This window comes from Medicago truncatula, chromosome 1, assembly GCF_003473485.1.
Source record: "Medicago truncatula cultivar Jemalong A17 chromosome 1, MtrunA17r5.0-ANR, whole genome shotgun sequence".
Lineage (NCBI taxonomy): Eukaryota > Viridiplantae > Streptophyta > Magnoliopsida > Fabales > Fabaceae > Medicago > Medicago truncatula.
This window is the reverse complement of record NC_053042.1, coordinates 9609740-9627915: the sequence shown is the minus strand read 5'-3', so window position 1 is coordinate 9627915 and position 18176 is coordinate 9609740. Positions and strand designations below refer to the sequence as shown.

Genomic DNA, 18176 nt, shown 5'->3' with positions numbered 1-18176 from the left:
TTGGACCAAGAGCGATGCTAGTAAACTGGTACTGCCGGTTCCTAAGTATTGAATTTTTTAAGAATGATGATGTGGATTGTGGACCAATGGTTAAGTGAATGTTTAAAAGAGTGTCTGAAAGGTTGTCCATAATATTCCTATTCGGGAGCGATACTAGCAACAATCGCTTGGACATGCTTTTAGACATTTATGCATTAATTTAAAACTCTTACATCATTAACCCACTTAGGTTGGTCTGGTTGTGTTGTCTTGGAACCATGGAGCGTGCTCCTCTCGTTGTCTTAGATTCGATGTATACGGTCAATCAATTAGAAATCAATGTTAATTCTCTTAAAGAGGAGTGTTACCATCCATTATGATCTACATAGTTTTAAGGATTAATCTATGTAGTTGCGCATATATGATACTCAGTTTAAAGTAAAATAAAAGAGAAATACGTGTATTATTATTAAGACACCTAAGTTAAATTCATGTTTTTTTTTTCTTTTGTAAATTCACAATGTACATTATCCCTTTTCCATCCCCTCTCTCCCATTCACTACAATCAATAATTTCAAAGATCAAACGATTCATATTTTGTAGGACTCACCATAGGAGAACATCATCCCATGAAGACTATAAAGAAAAAAAGAAAGGAACTAAAGTATGTGCAAAGGAAACACAAAATCTATGAAGCTATAAAACTCTGTTACAAGAATTAACCTTGGCTAACACAAATAGAAACTTCACCTGACCAATCAAAATAAATCTACACACCATGTTTAATCACCATGTTATATACAATGAAGAACATACCAAGAAAACAAAAACCTTAGACATCTGCAAGAAGCACCTGAACTATCACTTGTTACTGCACCGGATCGAATCGTGTCTCATATTGTTATTCTTTTACTACAGAAAAAAGAAACCAGTATATATAACAATGGATAATCAATAGAGCAAATGGAATCAAATCACTCAGTACAAATCGCCAGTCCGTCTCCTAAGCCTCCGAGAGGAAAACCGCTGAAGCTTCATCCGTGGCAGCTATATGTCCTTGGAAGAACCTTCTTATTATAAGCTCCTATACCCGATCAATTGGTTCGGTGCGGTCTTGCAAAGCTATTCCTTCTGAGACATCGGCAAGTGATTTGAGATTGCACTTAATAACCGCTTCAACGAAGTAGCAGGTCTCGTCTTTGGTGTTCCCGTCAGGTATATCCACCACAAAAGATTCAATTACTAGTGTTCCTGGCCTTCCGTCAATAATTTCAGGGTGGAGAGACATCACCGACGAATAGTTCTGAAAGATGATTTATCACAAAAGAAAAATGAAAAAAAAAATGATTTTAAGAAGAATCGATTCGGACACACATTAGCACAAGATTTTAAGCAAACATAAGTAAATTAGGGGAACAAAAAAGTTTCTGGTCATTTTGTTAAGGATACGAATATATTCATACCGTAAGTCGATGATCACCACCAATAATCCTGATACTGAGAACATGTTCATTGTCATCAAGGACTTCGAGTCTTTCTGTACTTGTGGTAGCAGGAAGCCCTGACTTAACATCAACTTCTCTAAGACTTCCAATCTCAAGGTTTCCCCTTACAACACATCTCCTTACAAAGGGTTTGTACTTCTGCGGCTGATCGAACCTTCTTACCAAGGACCATACCTAGAGAAAGCAAATCTACGCGTCATAAATAAACATCGCACAACGAGGGTAGCATTATACAAAAATATTGTCAGGAAGCACACCGAAACTCTTTATTCAATAGCAGTAGCAGCGAGAAAGAAAAAATCAAACTGAATTGAGGTTCGCTTTGTAATTGGACATTTTTTCACATCAAAATATAATGATTCAAGTTTTACAACACACTTCTGCATCAACCAAACCAAGCTGATGAAATAGAATAAGAAAAGCAGTAATTGGTATGAAATTTACCAGGATTATGATGAATAGATTTGACTTCTTTAAAGCGTGCAATTCCCTTTAAAGAGTAATAAAGCAAGTAATCCCAACAATTAATTTTCTCGACAACGGTTGAGATTATCTGCTTTACCCTCTAAAGGAAACTGCTCGCTTGAACGAAGCTAAATCTGTGACCATGCTATGCTTCACAAGGATCACACTACAAATAGATCATCTTCCACCTAATTTCTTCTTAACACAAACAATTGTTGCCAAAACCTAAAAGATAGTAGCAGATCAGATCACATTGTACCACAAAGCAGGTCAACCATAAAATAGACAAAAAACAACATCAAAATATTTTCATACATTACATACACTTTACCTATACAACACCAATACTTCAGATCAGATTGAAGACATGTCTGGTATCCGACACGTGTTGGTGTCAAACACATACAAGACACGACATATGTAGCTATCTATATTCAATCACTTTTGTTTTTTCAAATTATTACCAGTATCACACACTGTCGTGTGCCGTGTCCGATGTCTGTGTCTCTTAGCTCCTCACCAAAAATCAGCTAAGCGTTTTAGCATTTACATAACCATAACTATATTTTTTCTTTTTTCTAAAAAAACACTATTTAAGGAAAAATAAAAAACACATTCCAAGTTCCAACAACCATAACTGAATATCTAACACAACACCCAATAACCATGCATCCAACAACAAAAATCTTCACACACACTCACACACAGATTCAATTCAACAAAAACATAAAATAAAAAAAATGAAAGTAAAATAAAAAAACAAAAGAAAGAAAGAAAGAAGGGCAACCTGAGGAACCGGTGCTCTAATATGCTTAACAAGAGCAGAAGCACACTGATTATGTCCAGGCTGCTGCCGGTGATGTCTTCTTATATATTCCATCTCCATATTACTAAACCTTCCATTCCCACTTCCAATTCCATTCATTTTTACACCTCCAATAATACTTCTTCTATACCTATTCAAATTATCTTATAAGTATAACAAAAAACAAAGAAAACAAAGTGTGTGGATTAAACCAAAGAAGAAGAATATGCAAAGTATGTGATTGGATATTCAGAGTCACCACCATGGATCATGGAAACTACTTACCTAAGCAAAATTTGTTATTATCCTAAAAAAGTAAACGAATTAATTAAATTAAAAATTGTTAGATATTTATATTTGTTTATTATCATCACTTGTTATGTTTGGTAAGTTCAGTTGTTATTGTTTTTTGATTATAAAATGTAAAATATCTTTGATAAAATATTGTTTGTATGTTTGGTTTTAATTCAAAATGGGGTCCACTTATATAGTGCTATTATTACTAACTAACAGTTTGCTTGTCCTTTTGTGTCTTTGTTTGTTGCTTTCCTCATCAGGCATTAGCTGATTTGGTTGTGTGGGGTGTATTTAATGGGTTTGTTATTTCATCATGTGTGATTTTAAATTTTAATTTAATTTGCACTATGTGAACTGAATTCTGATTCAATCCATTACAAATATGGTTTGATCCGTTGTAGATTTGAAGACGACGGTTGGAGTTGTTGAGATGCGGTGGTGGAGGATGGTGATTGCTTGTCGGAGTGGAATGATGTATTTGTAAAGACTTCGACGCTCAAGTCAAAAGTTAATGGATGTTTAAGAAGATTTTAGATGTTTAACTAAATAAAAACCGTACCTCTCACTAAGGTGTGGTGTTAAGTTTATTATCTAATAATCATTACTGGGACATGATTCAATAACGATATTTGGTCTCATGTATCATCATAGTTACGATATAGTTCGTATGCTCCTTAATATGTTGTTCTAAGGGCGGACCTAAACTTTACTTGGTGTGGTAAGTTAACTACCACTAGGGCTCAGCACAAGTTAACTGCCGTTGGTACCTAGCGTGAATTAATTGTCGTTGGTATTGAGCGGCGGTTAACTTACGTTAGGGTTAATTGGAGAATTTTGGGGTGAGAATGAGCAATTTTGAAAGAGAGAAGAGTAATTTTTCAAATTTTATACCTTAATTAGGTTTATGAATATCCATCTTACTACAATTAGGTTCTCTTGTCACTGGATTGTCCAAATTTTAGCAAGCACCACTAGCTTAAGTGAGGTGAAAATTGCTCTTTAGATACAATTATTGCACACTGGCCTATCGACAATATTTTCAATGACATTTAATTACTTTTTGCTAATGAACCATAGTTAACTTTGGTTGATGGACGATAATTAATTGTCGTTTCAGATTTGATCATATTCAGGCATGGTTCACTTGTACTATACTATTCACTCACCCCCTTCTACTTTATTCCATATAACCCAAAAAGTTCAAACTATTTTTTTTGCAAAAAAATGTGTCTCAAATCTTCAAAGATTGATTGCTAGTCCAGTTCCCTTGCACTTTTAAGGAATTTTCACTATAATCTCATATTACAAATTGCTCAAGCACACAAGTACGAGACTTTCTTTGCTCAATAACACAAGAAAAAGACCTATATTGCTCAATCAAACAAGAAAGAAATTTCTACAATCTAACTGAATTAAATAAAAGATTGTTTGATTTTACACTTGATATACATTCAAAGGTGTAATACAATAAAGTTCATATGGACTTGGACACTTAAAAATTTCTAAGATATGAAAGTTTGTAGAAAATACTCTAAGTATTTGTGCGATATTGATTTTGACAAGGTAAGGGCACTTGTAAAATTCAGAGTATTGTATACGCATTCTTCAAATCGTCATGTCCTTATATAAGGGGAATTATGAGAGACGTTGAAGAGTGGCAACACAACATATGAGTCCTTTGAGAAGCTTGATCAGAGATGTTGAAATATTGTCTTAAATGGTTAATGTCGTTGAATATTCATTTGAAATTCATTTGCTTCAATTGAAAAGATTTGTTACATTCTATTTATCCTTAAATTTATTTGTTTGTTTCTGCACGTGGTCAAAATGTGACAAATTGTACACTTCAGAGTTTGATTATGACCTTTCTTCAAAAGACGACAAAACAAGTCAGAGTCTTATGATGTTGACACGTCTTCAGATGCTAGAGGTCTTCAGAGGTTTCACTTCTTCAGAATGTTTCTGAATGAGATTCCCCTAGTGATCCAAAAGTTGACTTTCTGATGGACCTTTCACTTCTTGTTCCAAGTATTCAACTTATCACTTGCTTTCGATGCTCTTATACATTTTTAGGATTTTGATCTTTCAGAATCAAAACTTAATTATATGGTCCCACACTTGAATACATATTAACATATTCAATTGTTCTTTTATACTTTTGTACAAATCAATTTTGATTCAACAAGATGTATGCAACGGTTGACTGCGACATATATTTAAGAATACGAGGAATTTTTTTTTGTTTGTAATATAAATAATTAATACAACCGAGAAAACCATGCAAGGAAAAGTATTCAAATATAAATGCAATAGTTATATTTTGGTCAAATATATATTTTACTACAAAAGTCAAATAAGATCTCAGGTAAATGACCTTTTTTTTGTTTGTTTTTAATTCATTACATTAACTTCCATATTGTAAGGTGCTCTTGAATAGCAGCTATTGTAAGGTGTTACTTCTAAATCTATCAACAAAATAATAGTATATTCTAAGGTGTTACTTAACGTATCAGAAAGTAATGGCAATCCACATCAATCAACTCATTTTCATATTTGCAATTGTGTGCATTGTTTCAGTCGTGTTTGCGGGTAATATATTTTATTTTTATTTTTGAGTTTTAGGAACCATGATTTCATGAAAATATGTATATAATAGATTTGAAATGCCAAATGTCTTGTATTTCTAATTTCTAAATCTAAAGGGGTTTAATTTTTCTTTTTTAACAACAAATTTTGTTAAACAACCAGATCTCTGCTCAAGACGAAACAGAGACCGGTGAATCTGAGAATACAAATAAAAAACATCGTATATAAACGAAACACCCGAAAATAAACACCTTAAAATAATTTGTTAAAAAAAAAAACCCTCAGACAACATCCACCCAGTTGCAGATTCAATTAATTCAGATGGTTGCTTTATTATGGGTGCATGTCCAAGCGGCCCAGTTTTGTGTGTTATATATTGCTATCTAGAGAAAAAGGCTAAAACTGGCAATTAATTGCTTGAGAGACACAGGCTATTGTTGTTGTACATACATTTGAGAGTTTTATATTTGATTGATAATTGTATCTTTTCAAATGTTTGTAGACATATATGTCTACAAACATAGTCTTTCAAAATTTTCCGAAAAATAAGTTGAAAAATTAAAAATGTAATTTCAATTAAAAACTGTATTAGTATAAACTTTTATTTTTAATCAAAAGTTATATTTTATTTATATTAATTACAAAATTCCTAATATTAGCGCCCCAAATAGATTAGGAGGACCCTCCTTCTCTAAAACACTCTTTTTGCCTCTACTATCCATCCCGTCCCACAAATTTAAATTCTAAGTTCAAAATATAAAATCTGATGGTGGTGCGTTTAATCTTCACGGTTGCACCACCCAAAACCCTAGATGAGGTAGTTAGTCTTCAAAACTACCACAACTTATTTGACCTTTTACATCATCGTTGTGAGGATTGGTTATGTTTCTATTTTAAGAGTTATTTTGTTATGTGTAGAACCTAAAAGTAATTAAGAGATTAAAAAATAATCTGTATGAAGAATAAAACTGAAAGAAAACCCAAGATATTATTACTTTTTAATATTACTTGGGGTTTTAAAGAGTTTAGAAGTAAAATTTGAGAAGTAGATTCAAAATAGTGTTCTGGCATATCATATATTATACTTACGAGACCTTGATTTTCTTTTTCAATTGGGTTTAGTTTTGTACATATTTATTGCATTCGTTGTGTAATAGTGGTGGTTTTAATTTAATTTGCCTTTTCTCTTTTTTATTTATTTGGTCTCCTTTCTCTCTTTTTCTTCTCTATAGAGGCCGTGTATTCTCTATATACTGAATAGCTAACAGTCAAATTTTATTTTCTCTATATACTGAAAAAAAAAAATAGAAATTGAAAATTCAATGTATTAGCGAGAAACCTTTGTGGACAATATTACTCGTCGTGTAGGGAATGGTTTGTCCACTTTATTTTGGGTCGACCCTTGGCTGGAGGAGAAACCTTTGTGTATTATTTTTTCGCATCTATATGAGTTAGCGGAGAACAAATTAGACACGGTGGCCGAGTTGTTTGCGAGAGGGTGGGGGTTAATGAGGAAGCGTGGAAGTGGCGTAGGAGACTTTTCGCGTGGGAGGAGGAGTTGTTGGGGGATTGTATTAGTCGTCTATCTAATTTCTCTTTTCAGGGTAACCGTGCAGATAGTTGGATTTGGACATTACATGATTCTAATTGTTACACTGTTAGTTCTATTTAACAGACATGGAGGTTGATGAGCATCATCAGCATAATAATAATTACAGTTTTTTATGGCTGAAAGCGGTGCCTCTTAAAGTAGTTATTTTTGCTTGGTGCCTGTTCCTCAACCCGATTCCTACTAGAGACAAACTTTTTCAACAAAAGGTTTTGCTTGCATCTGAACAGGAGTGTATCGCTAGTTGTGGTTTTAATGAAGACATAGATCATTTACTTCTCAGGTGCGGTTTTTTCGGCGGGGTGTGGCATATCATTGCGGCTTGACTTGGTTACTCAACAGCTTTCCATTGTCACTTTTTTGAACATTTTCATCATTTTAGTGGTCTGTGTGGCTTCTCTAAGAATTCGATTGAGTCCATGCAGATTATTTGGCTTTCGGTATCTTAGACAATTTGGAAAGAACGGAATAACAAAATTTTCAAAGGAAAGGAGGATAACTTGCTAACGCTAGGTGAAAGGGCAAAGCTTCAATCTTTTTGGTGGTTGAAATCGAAATACACTAATTTTGATTTTGACTATCAAGAATGGCGGCGGAGTCCTCTAACTTGCTTAAACACTATTTTCTAGCTTGTTGTTTCTTTGTTTCACTTTGTTTCTGCGCCTTATTGGCTTGTACATGATTGTTTTGTGTACCAATTGTACCTAGGCGTTTTGGCACGCCTTGTGCTTTAGCGTCTAGTTTTGTTAATATATGTTCCATTTTGATTTTTTCAAAAAAAAAAAAAAATTCATTCAAGAGCAATTACATGATGGAATTATTTGGATTAAGAAAAATAATGAGATTTTATGTTGGGCGAGTGATTTGATATTCAACAAATTGATCTTGATTGTTCATTCTTCTTTCTGTTCAAAGAAGAAATAATTAACAATAATTATGGTCACTTTGTGAGTATTAAGTCAATAAACAAATTTAAAAACATCATCATTTTCTTTAACCAAAATAATAATGATATTATGTATTTTCTCTCAAATGAAAGAAATATTAACAACAATCTAAAAATTCAAATGTTTTTGGTTTAAAATTTGAACTTAATACATTTGTCTTATTAAATCTTTTTCACTTGTATTTCTTTTTGAATGGATTACATGAGAGATCTCAAATGTTTAGAATAATTAAATAAAAAATATTTTTATACATTGATCTCTTTTGAGTATCAATATCTCTTTAAACAATTTCTCAATTGGTTTTGTCAACTATCACAAAGGTTTGAATCAAATAAGAAGGAGATAGAGTATTGTGTGTGTGTCTATATATATATAGAGAGAGACTTTTTCATTTGTAAAATGTTCAAACTCTTTAAAAAGATTATTTGTTTGTTATAAAAATTTGAAAAGAAAAAAAAAAACTATTGGTTAAATTGCACTTTTCGCTCCCTAAGTTTTAAAATGTTGCGTTTTTTATCCCCTATTAAAAAAAATGGCAAAAGTAACCCCATGTTTAGAAAAATATGCTCTATCTTTTGACCCCTTATCTTCTCAAAAAGTTGCGACTATGGCCCCTGTTTTGAGACACGTGGCGCCTTCTCTACAATTTTGGGACGAAAGAAGCCAAAATTGCTATTCTTTTTAATAGGAGGCCAAAATCGAAACATTTTGAAACTTAGGAGACAAAAAATGCATTTTAGCCAAAACTATTTAAATTATAGGAAATGTTAACGAATGCCCGTGTGACACCCTTTAAGCACCCAAAGTAGTAATATTTTATGAAAGTTTGTGCATTTAATGTATTGAAAATTGAAGTCTGTTTTTTTTAAAGAATAATAATTTCTTTATTAAGTTTTCAAACTTTTTTGTAATATAGTTAATGTGGTGTGGAAAAGAGAAATGATGAATTACTTTACAAAAATATTCTTTATTGATGGTATGAGAAATATAATTTAAAAGAATTAAATAGTTTATTGATTCTTTTTAGAGGAGCTTAATGATACTATAAAATAACATAAAGACTGACATATTTTGTTAAAATATCTTATATAATTTGAGAAGATGGAGTATTATAATCAAAAGATTTTTCTAACCTATGCAACATTGAATAGGATAAGAAGCAATAAATGTCTCACTATTTTTAACATAAATTATCATATTGATTATTTTTTTCTTGAAAAATGATAATTTTCTCTATCTTATTAATCAAATACATAAAATTAATGAATATTTTGTTTATAGTACTACTTCCTTTTTAAAAAAAAAGTACTACTTGAGAATAAAGGGATTCCACGAGAATTCAATAAATAATCAACTAGTTGATCTTTCATTGGATACTTTGGTTGGATTGGTGGAGTCATTCACTTCACAATGACACCCAACTTACTTGATTGATCAAAACCGACTAAAACACAATTAAATTATTATTAGTAATTTTTTTAACGATCGTGTAAAACTCATAAGGAATATCTAATTTGAGACGAAGAGAGTATTCAAAAATAAATAGGGTGTTTCACGAGAATTGAATGTATATAATCTAAGCGAAATGATATTTGTTCAATAATTTTGTAATAATTTTTGAATAACTCTATATTCATATTCTATTATTATTGCTCTCCTTTTTTATTTCTCTTTATATTGTGTTGACCAATAAAAAGAGAACAAGAAAGTTGTCCAAAAAATCATCACAAAATAGTTGTATAAATATAGAACAAATAGTAATTTTTATCTATGAATATATAACGAATAATCACAATAGTTCTTCAATGTATCAAACTTTTAAAATAGTCATTGATTGAGTATTTTATAAGTCAAAATAATCCTTAACTCTAAAATGCTCTTTTATTATTATCATATCAATCTTTCAATATACATACTATCATATCAGTCTTTATAAAATAAAAAGAGCTATTGTCAACATTAAAGTATTATTTTAACGTCAGACACTATTAAAATTAAGGTTTTGCTAACCAGTGTCTTAAGGGCAATGATTAAAGAATCTATTAATAAAAATTTCATTTTGGAAATGCAAGTATTTACTTTTGTCTTATCAATAATTACACACCTTTTTGTTGTAAAGTTACTTTAACTAATACCCCAAGGACATTCATTAGTATTTTCCTTTCAACTAACAAAGTACACAATAAAAAACTACTTGAAAATTTTGATAAAAAATACTCCCTCTGATCCTTATTATAAGAAACAATTAACTTTTAGGTTTATTAGATAGTTAATGCATCTTATTATAAATTAGATAACTTTTTATTCATTATACTATTCATTTATAGTATTCATTAAACTATTCATTAGATAATTAACCCACTCATCATCACATGAATGAAATTTTTAACCTACGAATAAAACATTACAGCAAGTACTCCCTCTATTTTAAAATGAGTGTCACTTTAATAAAAAAAAATTGTTTTAAAATGAATGTCATTTTACATTTCCAATACAACTTTAATTTTACTCAAACTTTTTTCTCTCACATAATTTTCAATGCAACTTTAAGATTGTCTTGTTCTTATAAAGTAAGTTTATTTTAGTAAAATTGCTATGACATTTGACTACTTTATTTCATTCATTAATCTATGTACAATTGACTAACGACACTTATTTTAAAACGGATGGAGTATTTATTATACATTCAGAAACCAAGATAAAGATTTGACCTACGAATAACATTACTCATGGTCTAAATCTACTAGTTGGTCATTGGATACTTATTGAATTAGAGTCATTAACTTCATAATGACACCCCTTTGTCAACAAAACGTACTTGACTGACCAAAACCAACTGCAAACACAGACAAAACTTCTCACAAATTTTCAAACCTTAAAAAGTAGGACCCACATCCACTCACATGAATAACTTTTCCCTCTCAACTTTTTTCACAAATTGCATTGCAAACATACACATTCATTCTCCACTCATATCTCTATCCGTTTCCTTCCCACCAAACCAAACTTCCAAAAATTTATTAAAATTACTTTTTGTTCTCTCAATTTTCATCTTTATCGATACCCGTGACTGTATGCGATTTCAGTTACTATCATCTGTCGCTTTCTTACTCTTTTCCGAGAACTTTCCTTTGCATATTCATACACTCTTTTTTCATTTCACACACTCTCTCTCTCTCTCTCTCTCTCAATTCGCTTCCATTTCTCTTGCGGTATGTCTAGTTTTTTTTTTCTTTCTCTTCATTATTGTTTTTCATGTTTCAACAAATGATTATTTGATATAGTGTTTTCTAGATTATACTATTGTTATGACACTGTTTTCGATACTGTTTACTTGAAAACAGTATCGAGAACAGTACCATAACAACAAGGCATGCAAGTTGTGTTTTCTGTTTTCAACGGAATTTTTTCACACGCGAGGGTCAGTGATCAAATCTAAACCACTAACCACTTGCTTAAGGGGCTTCAATCTTTTACCACTTAAAGCAATCCATTAACCTGTGTTTGATCAATGTGGTTATATTATAATTTGAACAAATTTTGATTGGATTTTTAAAGGGGACATTTTTATATATTTGGTGTGTTTAATCAATGTGTTAGTTTAATCAATTTTGGATTTTGATTTTGAAAGGGGACACATTTACCATTTGGAATTATATTTGATGTTGTGTGAGTTAATTTGGGGTTAAATTTGTAGTTATCTTTTCACTTTTTTTGTTGTTGATTTTTCTAAGAAAGGAATGACGCCGTGTTTTAAGTTTGAATTGATTATTTTGGGTGTTTGGTTTGAACATTTGAAGAGCATGATTGTGATTTTAATGCAATTGATGATTTTGTAAAATTTATTTGATTAAAATTGAGTTTGAAATGCAATGAGATATGTTTGAGTGTTTTTAGTCTTTAAAGTAAGTTTAATGTACAATTTACTGTAAATTTTCAATTCAATGCGATATTTAATTTGTATCAGTCAATACTGAACACATGTTTCATTCATTGTTGTATACATGGTTAAGCTTGTGCTTCGTTTGATACATGGAGTATCTCATATTCTAATTGTCAATGTCGCTTTTCGTTTCAGGAGTATGCATTGAGAATTTGAAGCAACGATAGGAGGTAATCAGTAAGAATCATAGGCTGCAGTTATGAGTACCTTTCAGCAAGAGAAGTTTGTTAGGTGAGTTTGGTTATGCACGCGTTAATTTACATTCTGTTGTGATTTTTTGTTGCTGTCTTAGGTAATTTTAGAAGCATTTACTGTTGATGCTGTTCTTTTGTTTATCTAAATATTCAGAGACTAAGAACCAATCTTTCAGTTACCACTCCTCCACATCAAAGTGCTCCGAAATTTGCAAAATGTTAAAGCTTTTAAATTTGTGAAGTTTAGTTGTTTAGTCTATATATTTGATTAGGCCGTCTTGTGTAGAGGAATATTTGATCTATGAAACACGGGCAGAATCACTGACACGGACACTTTTCTTCAATGATAATTTAAGAAAATGGAAGTAATTGAAATGTCATCACATGTGTCATGTCAAGCACCAACATGCCTTTAATCTGAAGTGTTGATGCTACATACATTAGAATCATCCATTAAGTTTCTGTTTTTTTTTTTTTTTTTGTAATGTTCAGGTTTCAGGATTCTAATGCAGAGGTTTCTCAGAGAAATTATCCTGCATTTAAGACAACACAGTCAGGGAGATTTAGAAGTACAATAAGTTCATTTTCTGAGAAGTTTCAAAGGGGACTTGAATCTGGTTCTGAGAGGATAAAGAGGTTCAGATCAACGTTTGACCATTATCACTATGACAATGCTCTTTCTCGAAATTTTGGTTCAAAAAGGAAAATCCTCGATCCGCAGGGTACCTTCCTTCAAAAGTGGAACAAGATATTTGTCTTGTTATGTGTTATTGCGGTATCATTGGATCCTTTGTTCTTTTATGTCCCTGTGATTGATGGTGAAAATAAATGCCTTTCACTGGACAGAGGGATGGAGATTACAGCCACTTTTTTGAGAACTTTCTCTGATGTTTTTTATATAATCCACATGATTTTCCAGTTTCGTACTGGATTCATTGCTCCTTCTTCTCGAGTATTTGGAAGAGGTGTTTTGATCGATGATTCGTGGGTAATTGCTAAGAGGTATCTGTCATCATATTTCTTAGTTGACATTCTTGCGATTCTTCCACTCCCACAGGTATGCCCTGTTAATATGTTAAGGGTTTATGAGACTTAGATTCAATATTTTACATTATTACGTGTTCATTTGTAAGCTTATTGACTCTACCTGATAAAATATTGCTAGGTGGTGATTCTAGTTATCATCCCAAAGATGAGCGGCTTTCAATCACTCAATACAAAGAACTTGCTGAAAGTTGTTGTTATCTTCCAATATGTGCCTCGTTTAATACGGATAATTCCATTATATAAAGAAGTTACAAGAACATCCGGCATTCTCACTGAAACAGCTTGGGCGGGAGCTGCATTCAATCTGTTACTTTACATGCTTGCAAGCCATGTAAGTCTTTTACTACATTCTTCTCACATATGTTTTTATGGAATTATTTTTGGCAATATTTATTTCTATTATATGTTTGTTCGAATTATTTACATTCTATTTCTGGGTTCACAGGTTTTTTCTTTTAAATCAGTCAATTATATACCTTTTTAATTTTGTGCCGGTGGTTTTATTCTACCAGCAAGTTCATTTTGTCTGATCAATAGGTTAAAGTCTTTCAGTCATAGTAATAGTTACATTTATCCCGCTCTCTTCTCCCATGAGCCATATATTTTCCGCCTTTCCCTCACACAAACTCTAGTAATTGTGAATAACTATTATATTTCTTTTTCCAAGATTTTATGGTACTAAAGAGTTCTTGTGAATATTTTTTTGAGATTTTAATTGTTGGACCTGTCTTAATTCAATGAAGCTATAAGAGATGAATTGGCCAAAATATGTTTCTTTAAGTGAAAGTACATATTTTGTTCCACTCAATATTTACGATTGATGACATAGATAGCATGATGATACTGGACAATAAAAAGAAAACAATCAATAACTATATGGATTTAAGATATTTTATTAAATTTTTTAAGTTTATTTTTATGGACATTATTTAGGTCATACTCCCTCCGGTCCTATTTACAAGAGAAAATTGACTTTTTAGATACATTGAAGAATGTGTGTATCTAATCAAGAACCTAAATCAAATACATAAATTATTTAATGTATCTAAAAAGTAAATTGTTTCTTGTAAATAGGACCGGAGGAAGTATTATGTTATTTAAGAGTTCTACTGTTATATTGTTGTATTTGGAAGTCTCAAGGATTCCTAGTTGGCTTGGGTTTAGTAGTTAGTATCATTACTTTTGAGAGTTGTTTCTTGCAAGTTGTTCTCCCTAGGAAGTTGCATTTTAGTAATTTGTAAACATTGTTCTTAGAGTAGAGACATAATCTGATAGATCTTGTACCATAAAGTTATGGCAGATCCTTTTCATGGTCTGTCACACCTGAAGAATCCTACTGGAACACTTCTTTGTTTTTTTGTTTTCTTATAAATGAAATAAGCCTATTCATGTTTCATCACCTAACAGCTTAAGCTTTTGTGATTGCTAATTAATTCATAACGTAGTATCAGTGTTTCTTTGAACAATCAATTAGTATCAAGGTTTTGTGCATTGCCCATGTTTCAGACCCCTAGGGCTCTTGCGTGAAGGGACCGGTTATAATATAAAATAAAACCATTTGTCTGCAGAGTATGAACAAATAAAGTTCAAGCTTAAGTTTTGTGATTGTGTCTGCAGAGTCTGAACTAATCTTTTGCATTTTCCTCTGTATGTCGATCAGACAATTAGACAATTTTTGTGCATTTTGTTTATGGTCACTTATGAAGCATATAGACTTGTCCATGGATTCTTCGTCATTTGTATCATTCTTGAAGTGCTGCTATGGAATGTGTTTGTGTTCATGCTTCATAGGCCACTATGTATGAAACTGTAGTTTCAAAGTGATGTATGTATCACTTTATTTTATTGCCAAATATGTATTCTTAAATCTGGCACATTGATGTCGCATTTCTTATCACAAAATTACAGTATTGATGGATGTTTGAAATGATGTCATCTCCATATCCTTCTGAGTGCTAATTTATTTGTTTTGTTTAGGTCCTTGGTGCCTTTTGGTACTTGTTTTCCATAGAACGAGAAACCACATGCTGGCAAGAAGCGTGTCGAAGTAATATCATGTGTAACACGGCATATATGCATTGCAATCCTCGGGGAGGTTTTAAGTCTATTGCGAAATTCTTGAATGATTCTTGCCCAATACAGGAGGAAGATAAAAAACTATTTGATTTTGGAATTTTCCTTGATGCCCTTCAATCTGGTGTTGTGGAGTCGAGAGATTTTCCCTCAAAACTCTTCTACTGTTTTTGGTGGGGCCTAAAAAATTTAAGGTGTGCTTCATTGATTCTTTTTTTTTCAGCATACTATATGAACTTATACATTAAAGCAAATCATATTATGTTGCTATATAATTTTACTATAAGTCATTATCTTATATTTTGTAATTGTTTATTCATCCTTTATTGCAGTTCTCTTGGTCAGAACCTCGCAACAAGTACTGATTTTTGGGAAATCTGTTTTGCAATTTTCATTGCCATAGCTGGTTTGGTGTTATTTTCATTCCTCATTGGAAATATGCAGGTATGTAGTAAATAACTCCAAAGTTTCTTTTAATCATTCAATGAAGCCGTGACACACTATTTATTGATCTTCAATTCAATTTTGTATACTTGATTTCCGGTGCCCATTTTACCTTTTGTGATTCCAAAAGTTAGTTTTATAATTCTTTTCTTTGTAGGAAAATCAAACTAATTTTTATTTAGATAATACCCCAAAATTTTTGGCCTTCTTTGATTGTGATTTGGTTTTAGTTTTTACACACTGTTGCATAAAATATAATTTTGAAAAACTATGCTTAAAACAAGTTATCCAAACAAAAATTTTTTCATTTTAATTTTTTTAAAACTAAATGCTTTGTTTAAAGAGTTATTAAAAGGACTGCAAGTTCCCTGGCCTCTTTGTGAAGTTGAATATTCATATATGGTCATCTGTATCTTCATAACTTACTATGTTACCTAAAATAAATCATTTATGACCGATGCTACAACATGCAATAGAAGTTGCAGTTTTCCTTTGTTTTCATGCGTAGAAAATTTTGTAGTAGGGAATGGATAAAAATGTAAATTAGTTTAATGTACTAAACTAGTATAATCATAACTGTCCATGCATACGCGCAAAAATTTCGCAGTTGAGATTTTTTGTATTCATATGCTACAATTTAACGGTGTATTGTGAATGTAACCATTAAGCCCATCAGTTATGATGGTGTTTCTTTGTGCATTATGATCAATATTCTATCACATTATTTTAGGTCATGTGATGATTGTTGTCTGATATATAACTAAACTTTATTTGTCTTCTGTGGTTACAAATAAAGCAAAATGTGGGACATTTTGTTATCAGGATGGAAGGAAGGAAAAGGAGTAGAAGCATAGTTGTTTTTGAGTTTTAATTTGCCATGAGAAACTCACATTAATATTTAGACACCTGTGTCATGCTTTTATTAGGTTACTTTCTTCTAGGTTTTAACGGATTCTACTTGATTTGTTTTGAAACAGACATATTTGCAGTCAACACAAACAAGATTGGAGGAGATGAGAGTAAAAAGGAGGGATGCAGAACAGTGGATGTCTCATAGATTGCTTCCTGACGACCTTAGAGAGCGAATCAGGCGGTATGATCAGTACAAATGGCAAGAAACTAGAGGTGTAAATGAAGACAATTTAGTTCGTGATCTTCCTAAAGATTTACGAAGGGACATTAAGCGTCATCTTTGCTTGGATTTGTTGATGAGGGTAAGTTTTTCCAATTTTTTTAATCATCTCTTTACTTGATTCAGTATATCGAAAGAAATTCTTATGACTTTCAATGACAACCCTTGCAATGCAAACAAAATATCATCACTATTGGAAGATCAAAGATTACATAGTTGATATTTCATTTAACATTTTGTAATAATAACCAAATATTTTTCTCTGTTGTGTATGACCTTTAGGTGCCAATGTTTGAGAAAATGGACGAACAACTTTTGGACGCAATGTGTGACCGTCTTAAACCAGTGCTTTACACAGAACAAAGCTATGTTGTCCGAGAAGGAGATCCCGTTGATGAGATGCTCTTCATAATGCGAGGCAAGCTATTGACCATAACAACTAACGGTGGACGAACCGGCTTCTTCAATTCCGAGTACTTAAAAGCCGGCGACTTCTGTGGAGAGGAGCTTCTCACATGGGCCTTAGATCCTCGTCCCTCATACAACCTTCCCATATCCACTAGGACAGTCAGAACAATCATAGAAGTTGAAGCCTTTGCGCTAAAAGCCGACGATCTGAAGTTTGTGGCGTCTCAATTCCGGCGCCTTCATAGCAAGCAGCTTCGCCACACTTTCAGATTCTACTCGCAACACTGGCGCACATGGGCTGCATGTTTTATACAAGCTGCATGGAGGCGCTACAGCAAAAAGAAACTTGAAGAGTCGCTCGATGAAGAGGAGAATAGACTGCAAGATGCATTGGCAAAGACTGGCGGTAACACAACAAGTTTAGGTGCCACCATATATGCTTCTAGGTTTGCTGCTAACGCACTCAGATTATTGCGACGAAGTCGCACCGCAAGGAAGACAAGGGCGCTAGAGAGAATGCCTGCTATATTGCTTCAGAAGCCTGAAGAACCTAACTTTACTGATGATGAACAATAGTGTATAGTTGATGTGGTTGGATATGTCTGGTTTAGTTAGAAAAGGTGAACATGCAATGACATTTTGGTAGAATATGGTGTCCATATTAAATTTTCAATGAAGTTTTTTATGTAAATATATGTTATTAAATAATCTTTTGGTAAATTTTGCTTTCTATTAATTTCTT

General features: G+C 32.2%; 2 protein-coding genes across 4 annotated transcripts; one reads left to right on the top strand and one right to left on the bottom strand.

Moving 5' to 3' along the window:
- Positions 1–648: 648 nt before the first annotated feature.
- Positions 649–3168, bottom strand: LOC25482360 (abscisic acid receptor PYL8). 2 transcript variants are annotated; one of them, XM_039833719.1, is made up of 4 exons: positions 3040–3168; positions 2737–2905; positions 1443–1658; positions 649–1282 (listed from the first exon to the last, which is right to left on the bottom strand). In XM_039833719.1, the coding sequence occupies exons 2-4, from the start codon at positions 2872–2874 to the stop codon at positions 1064–1066; spliced, it is 573 nt and encodes a 190-aa protein (XP_039689653.1). In that variant the 5' UTR covers positions 2875–2905; positions 3040–3168; the 3' UTR covers positions 649–1063. The 2 variants fall into 2 exon arrangements, with proteins under 2 accessions (XP_039689653.1, XP_013466364.1); XM_013610910.3 differs by having other exon boundaries at positions 2737–3145.
- Positions 3169–11200: 8032 nt separating this feature from the next.
- LOC25482359 (cyclic nucleotide-gated ion channel 1) lies at positions 11201–18168 on the top strand. 2 transcript variants are annotated; one of them, XM_013610909.3, is made up of 8 exons: positions 11201–11405; positions 12272–12367; positions 12823–13387; positions 13496–13708; positions 15355–15644; positions 15783–15894; positions 16872–17108; positions 17309–18168. In XM_013610909.3, the coding sequence occupies exons 2-8, from the start codon at positions 12336–12338 to the stop codon at positions 18008–18010; spliced, it is 2151 nt and encodes a 716-aa protein (XP_013466363.1). In that variant the 5' UTR covers positions 11201–11405; positions 12272–12335; the 3' UTR covers positions 18011–18168. The 2 variants fall into 2 exon arrangements, with proteins under 2 accessions (XP_013466363.1, XP_024631260.1); XM_024775492.2 differs by lacking the exon at positions 11201–11405 and adding an exon at positions 11479–11614.
- The last annotated feature ends 8 nt before the right edge of the window (positions 18169–18176 follow it).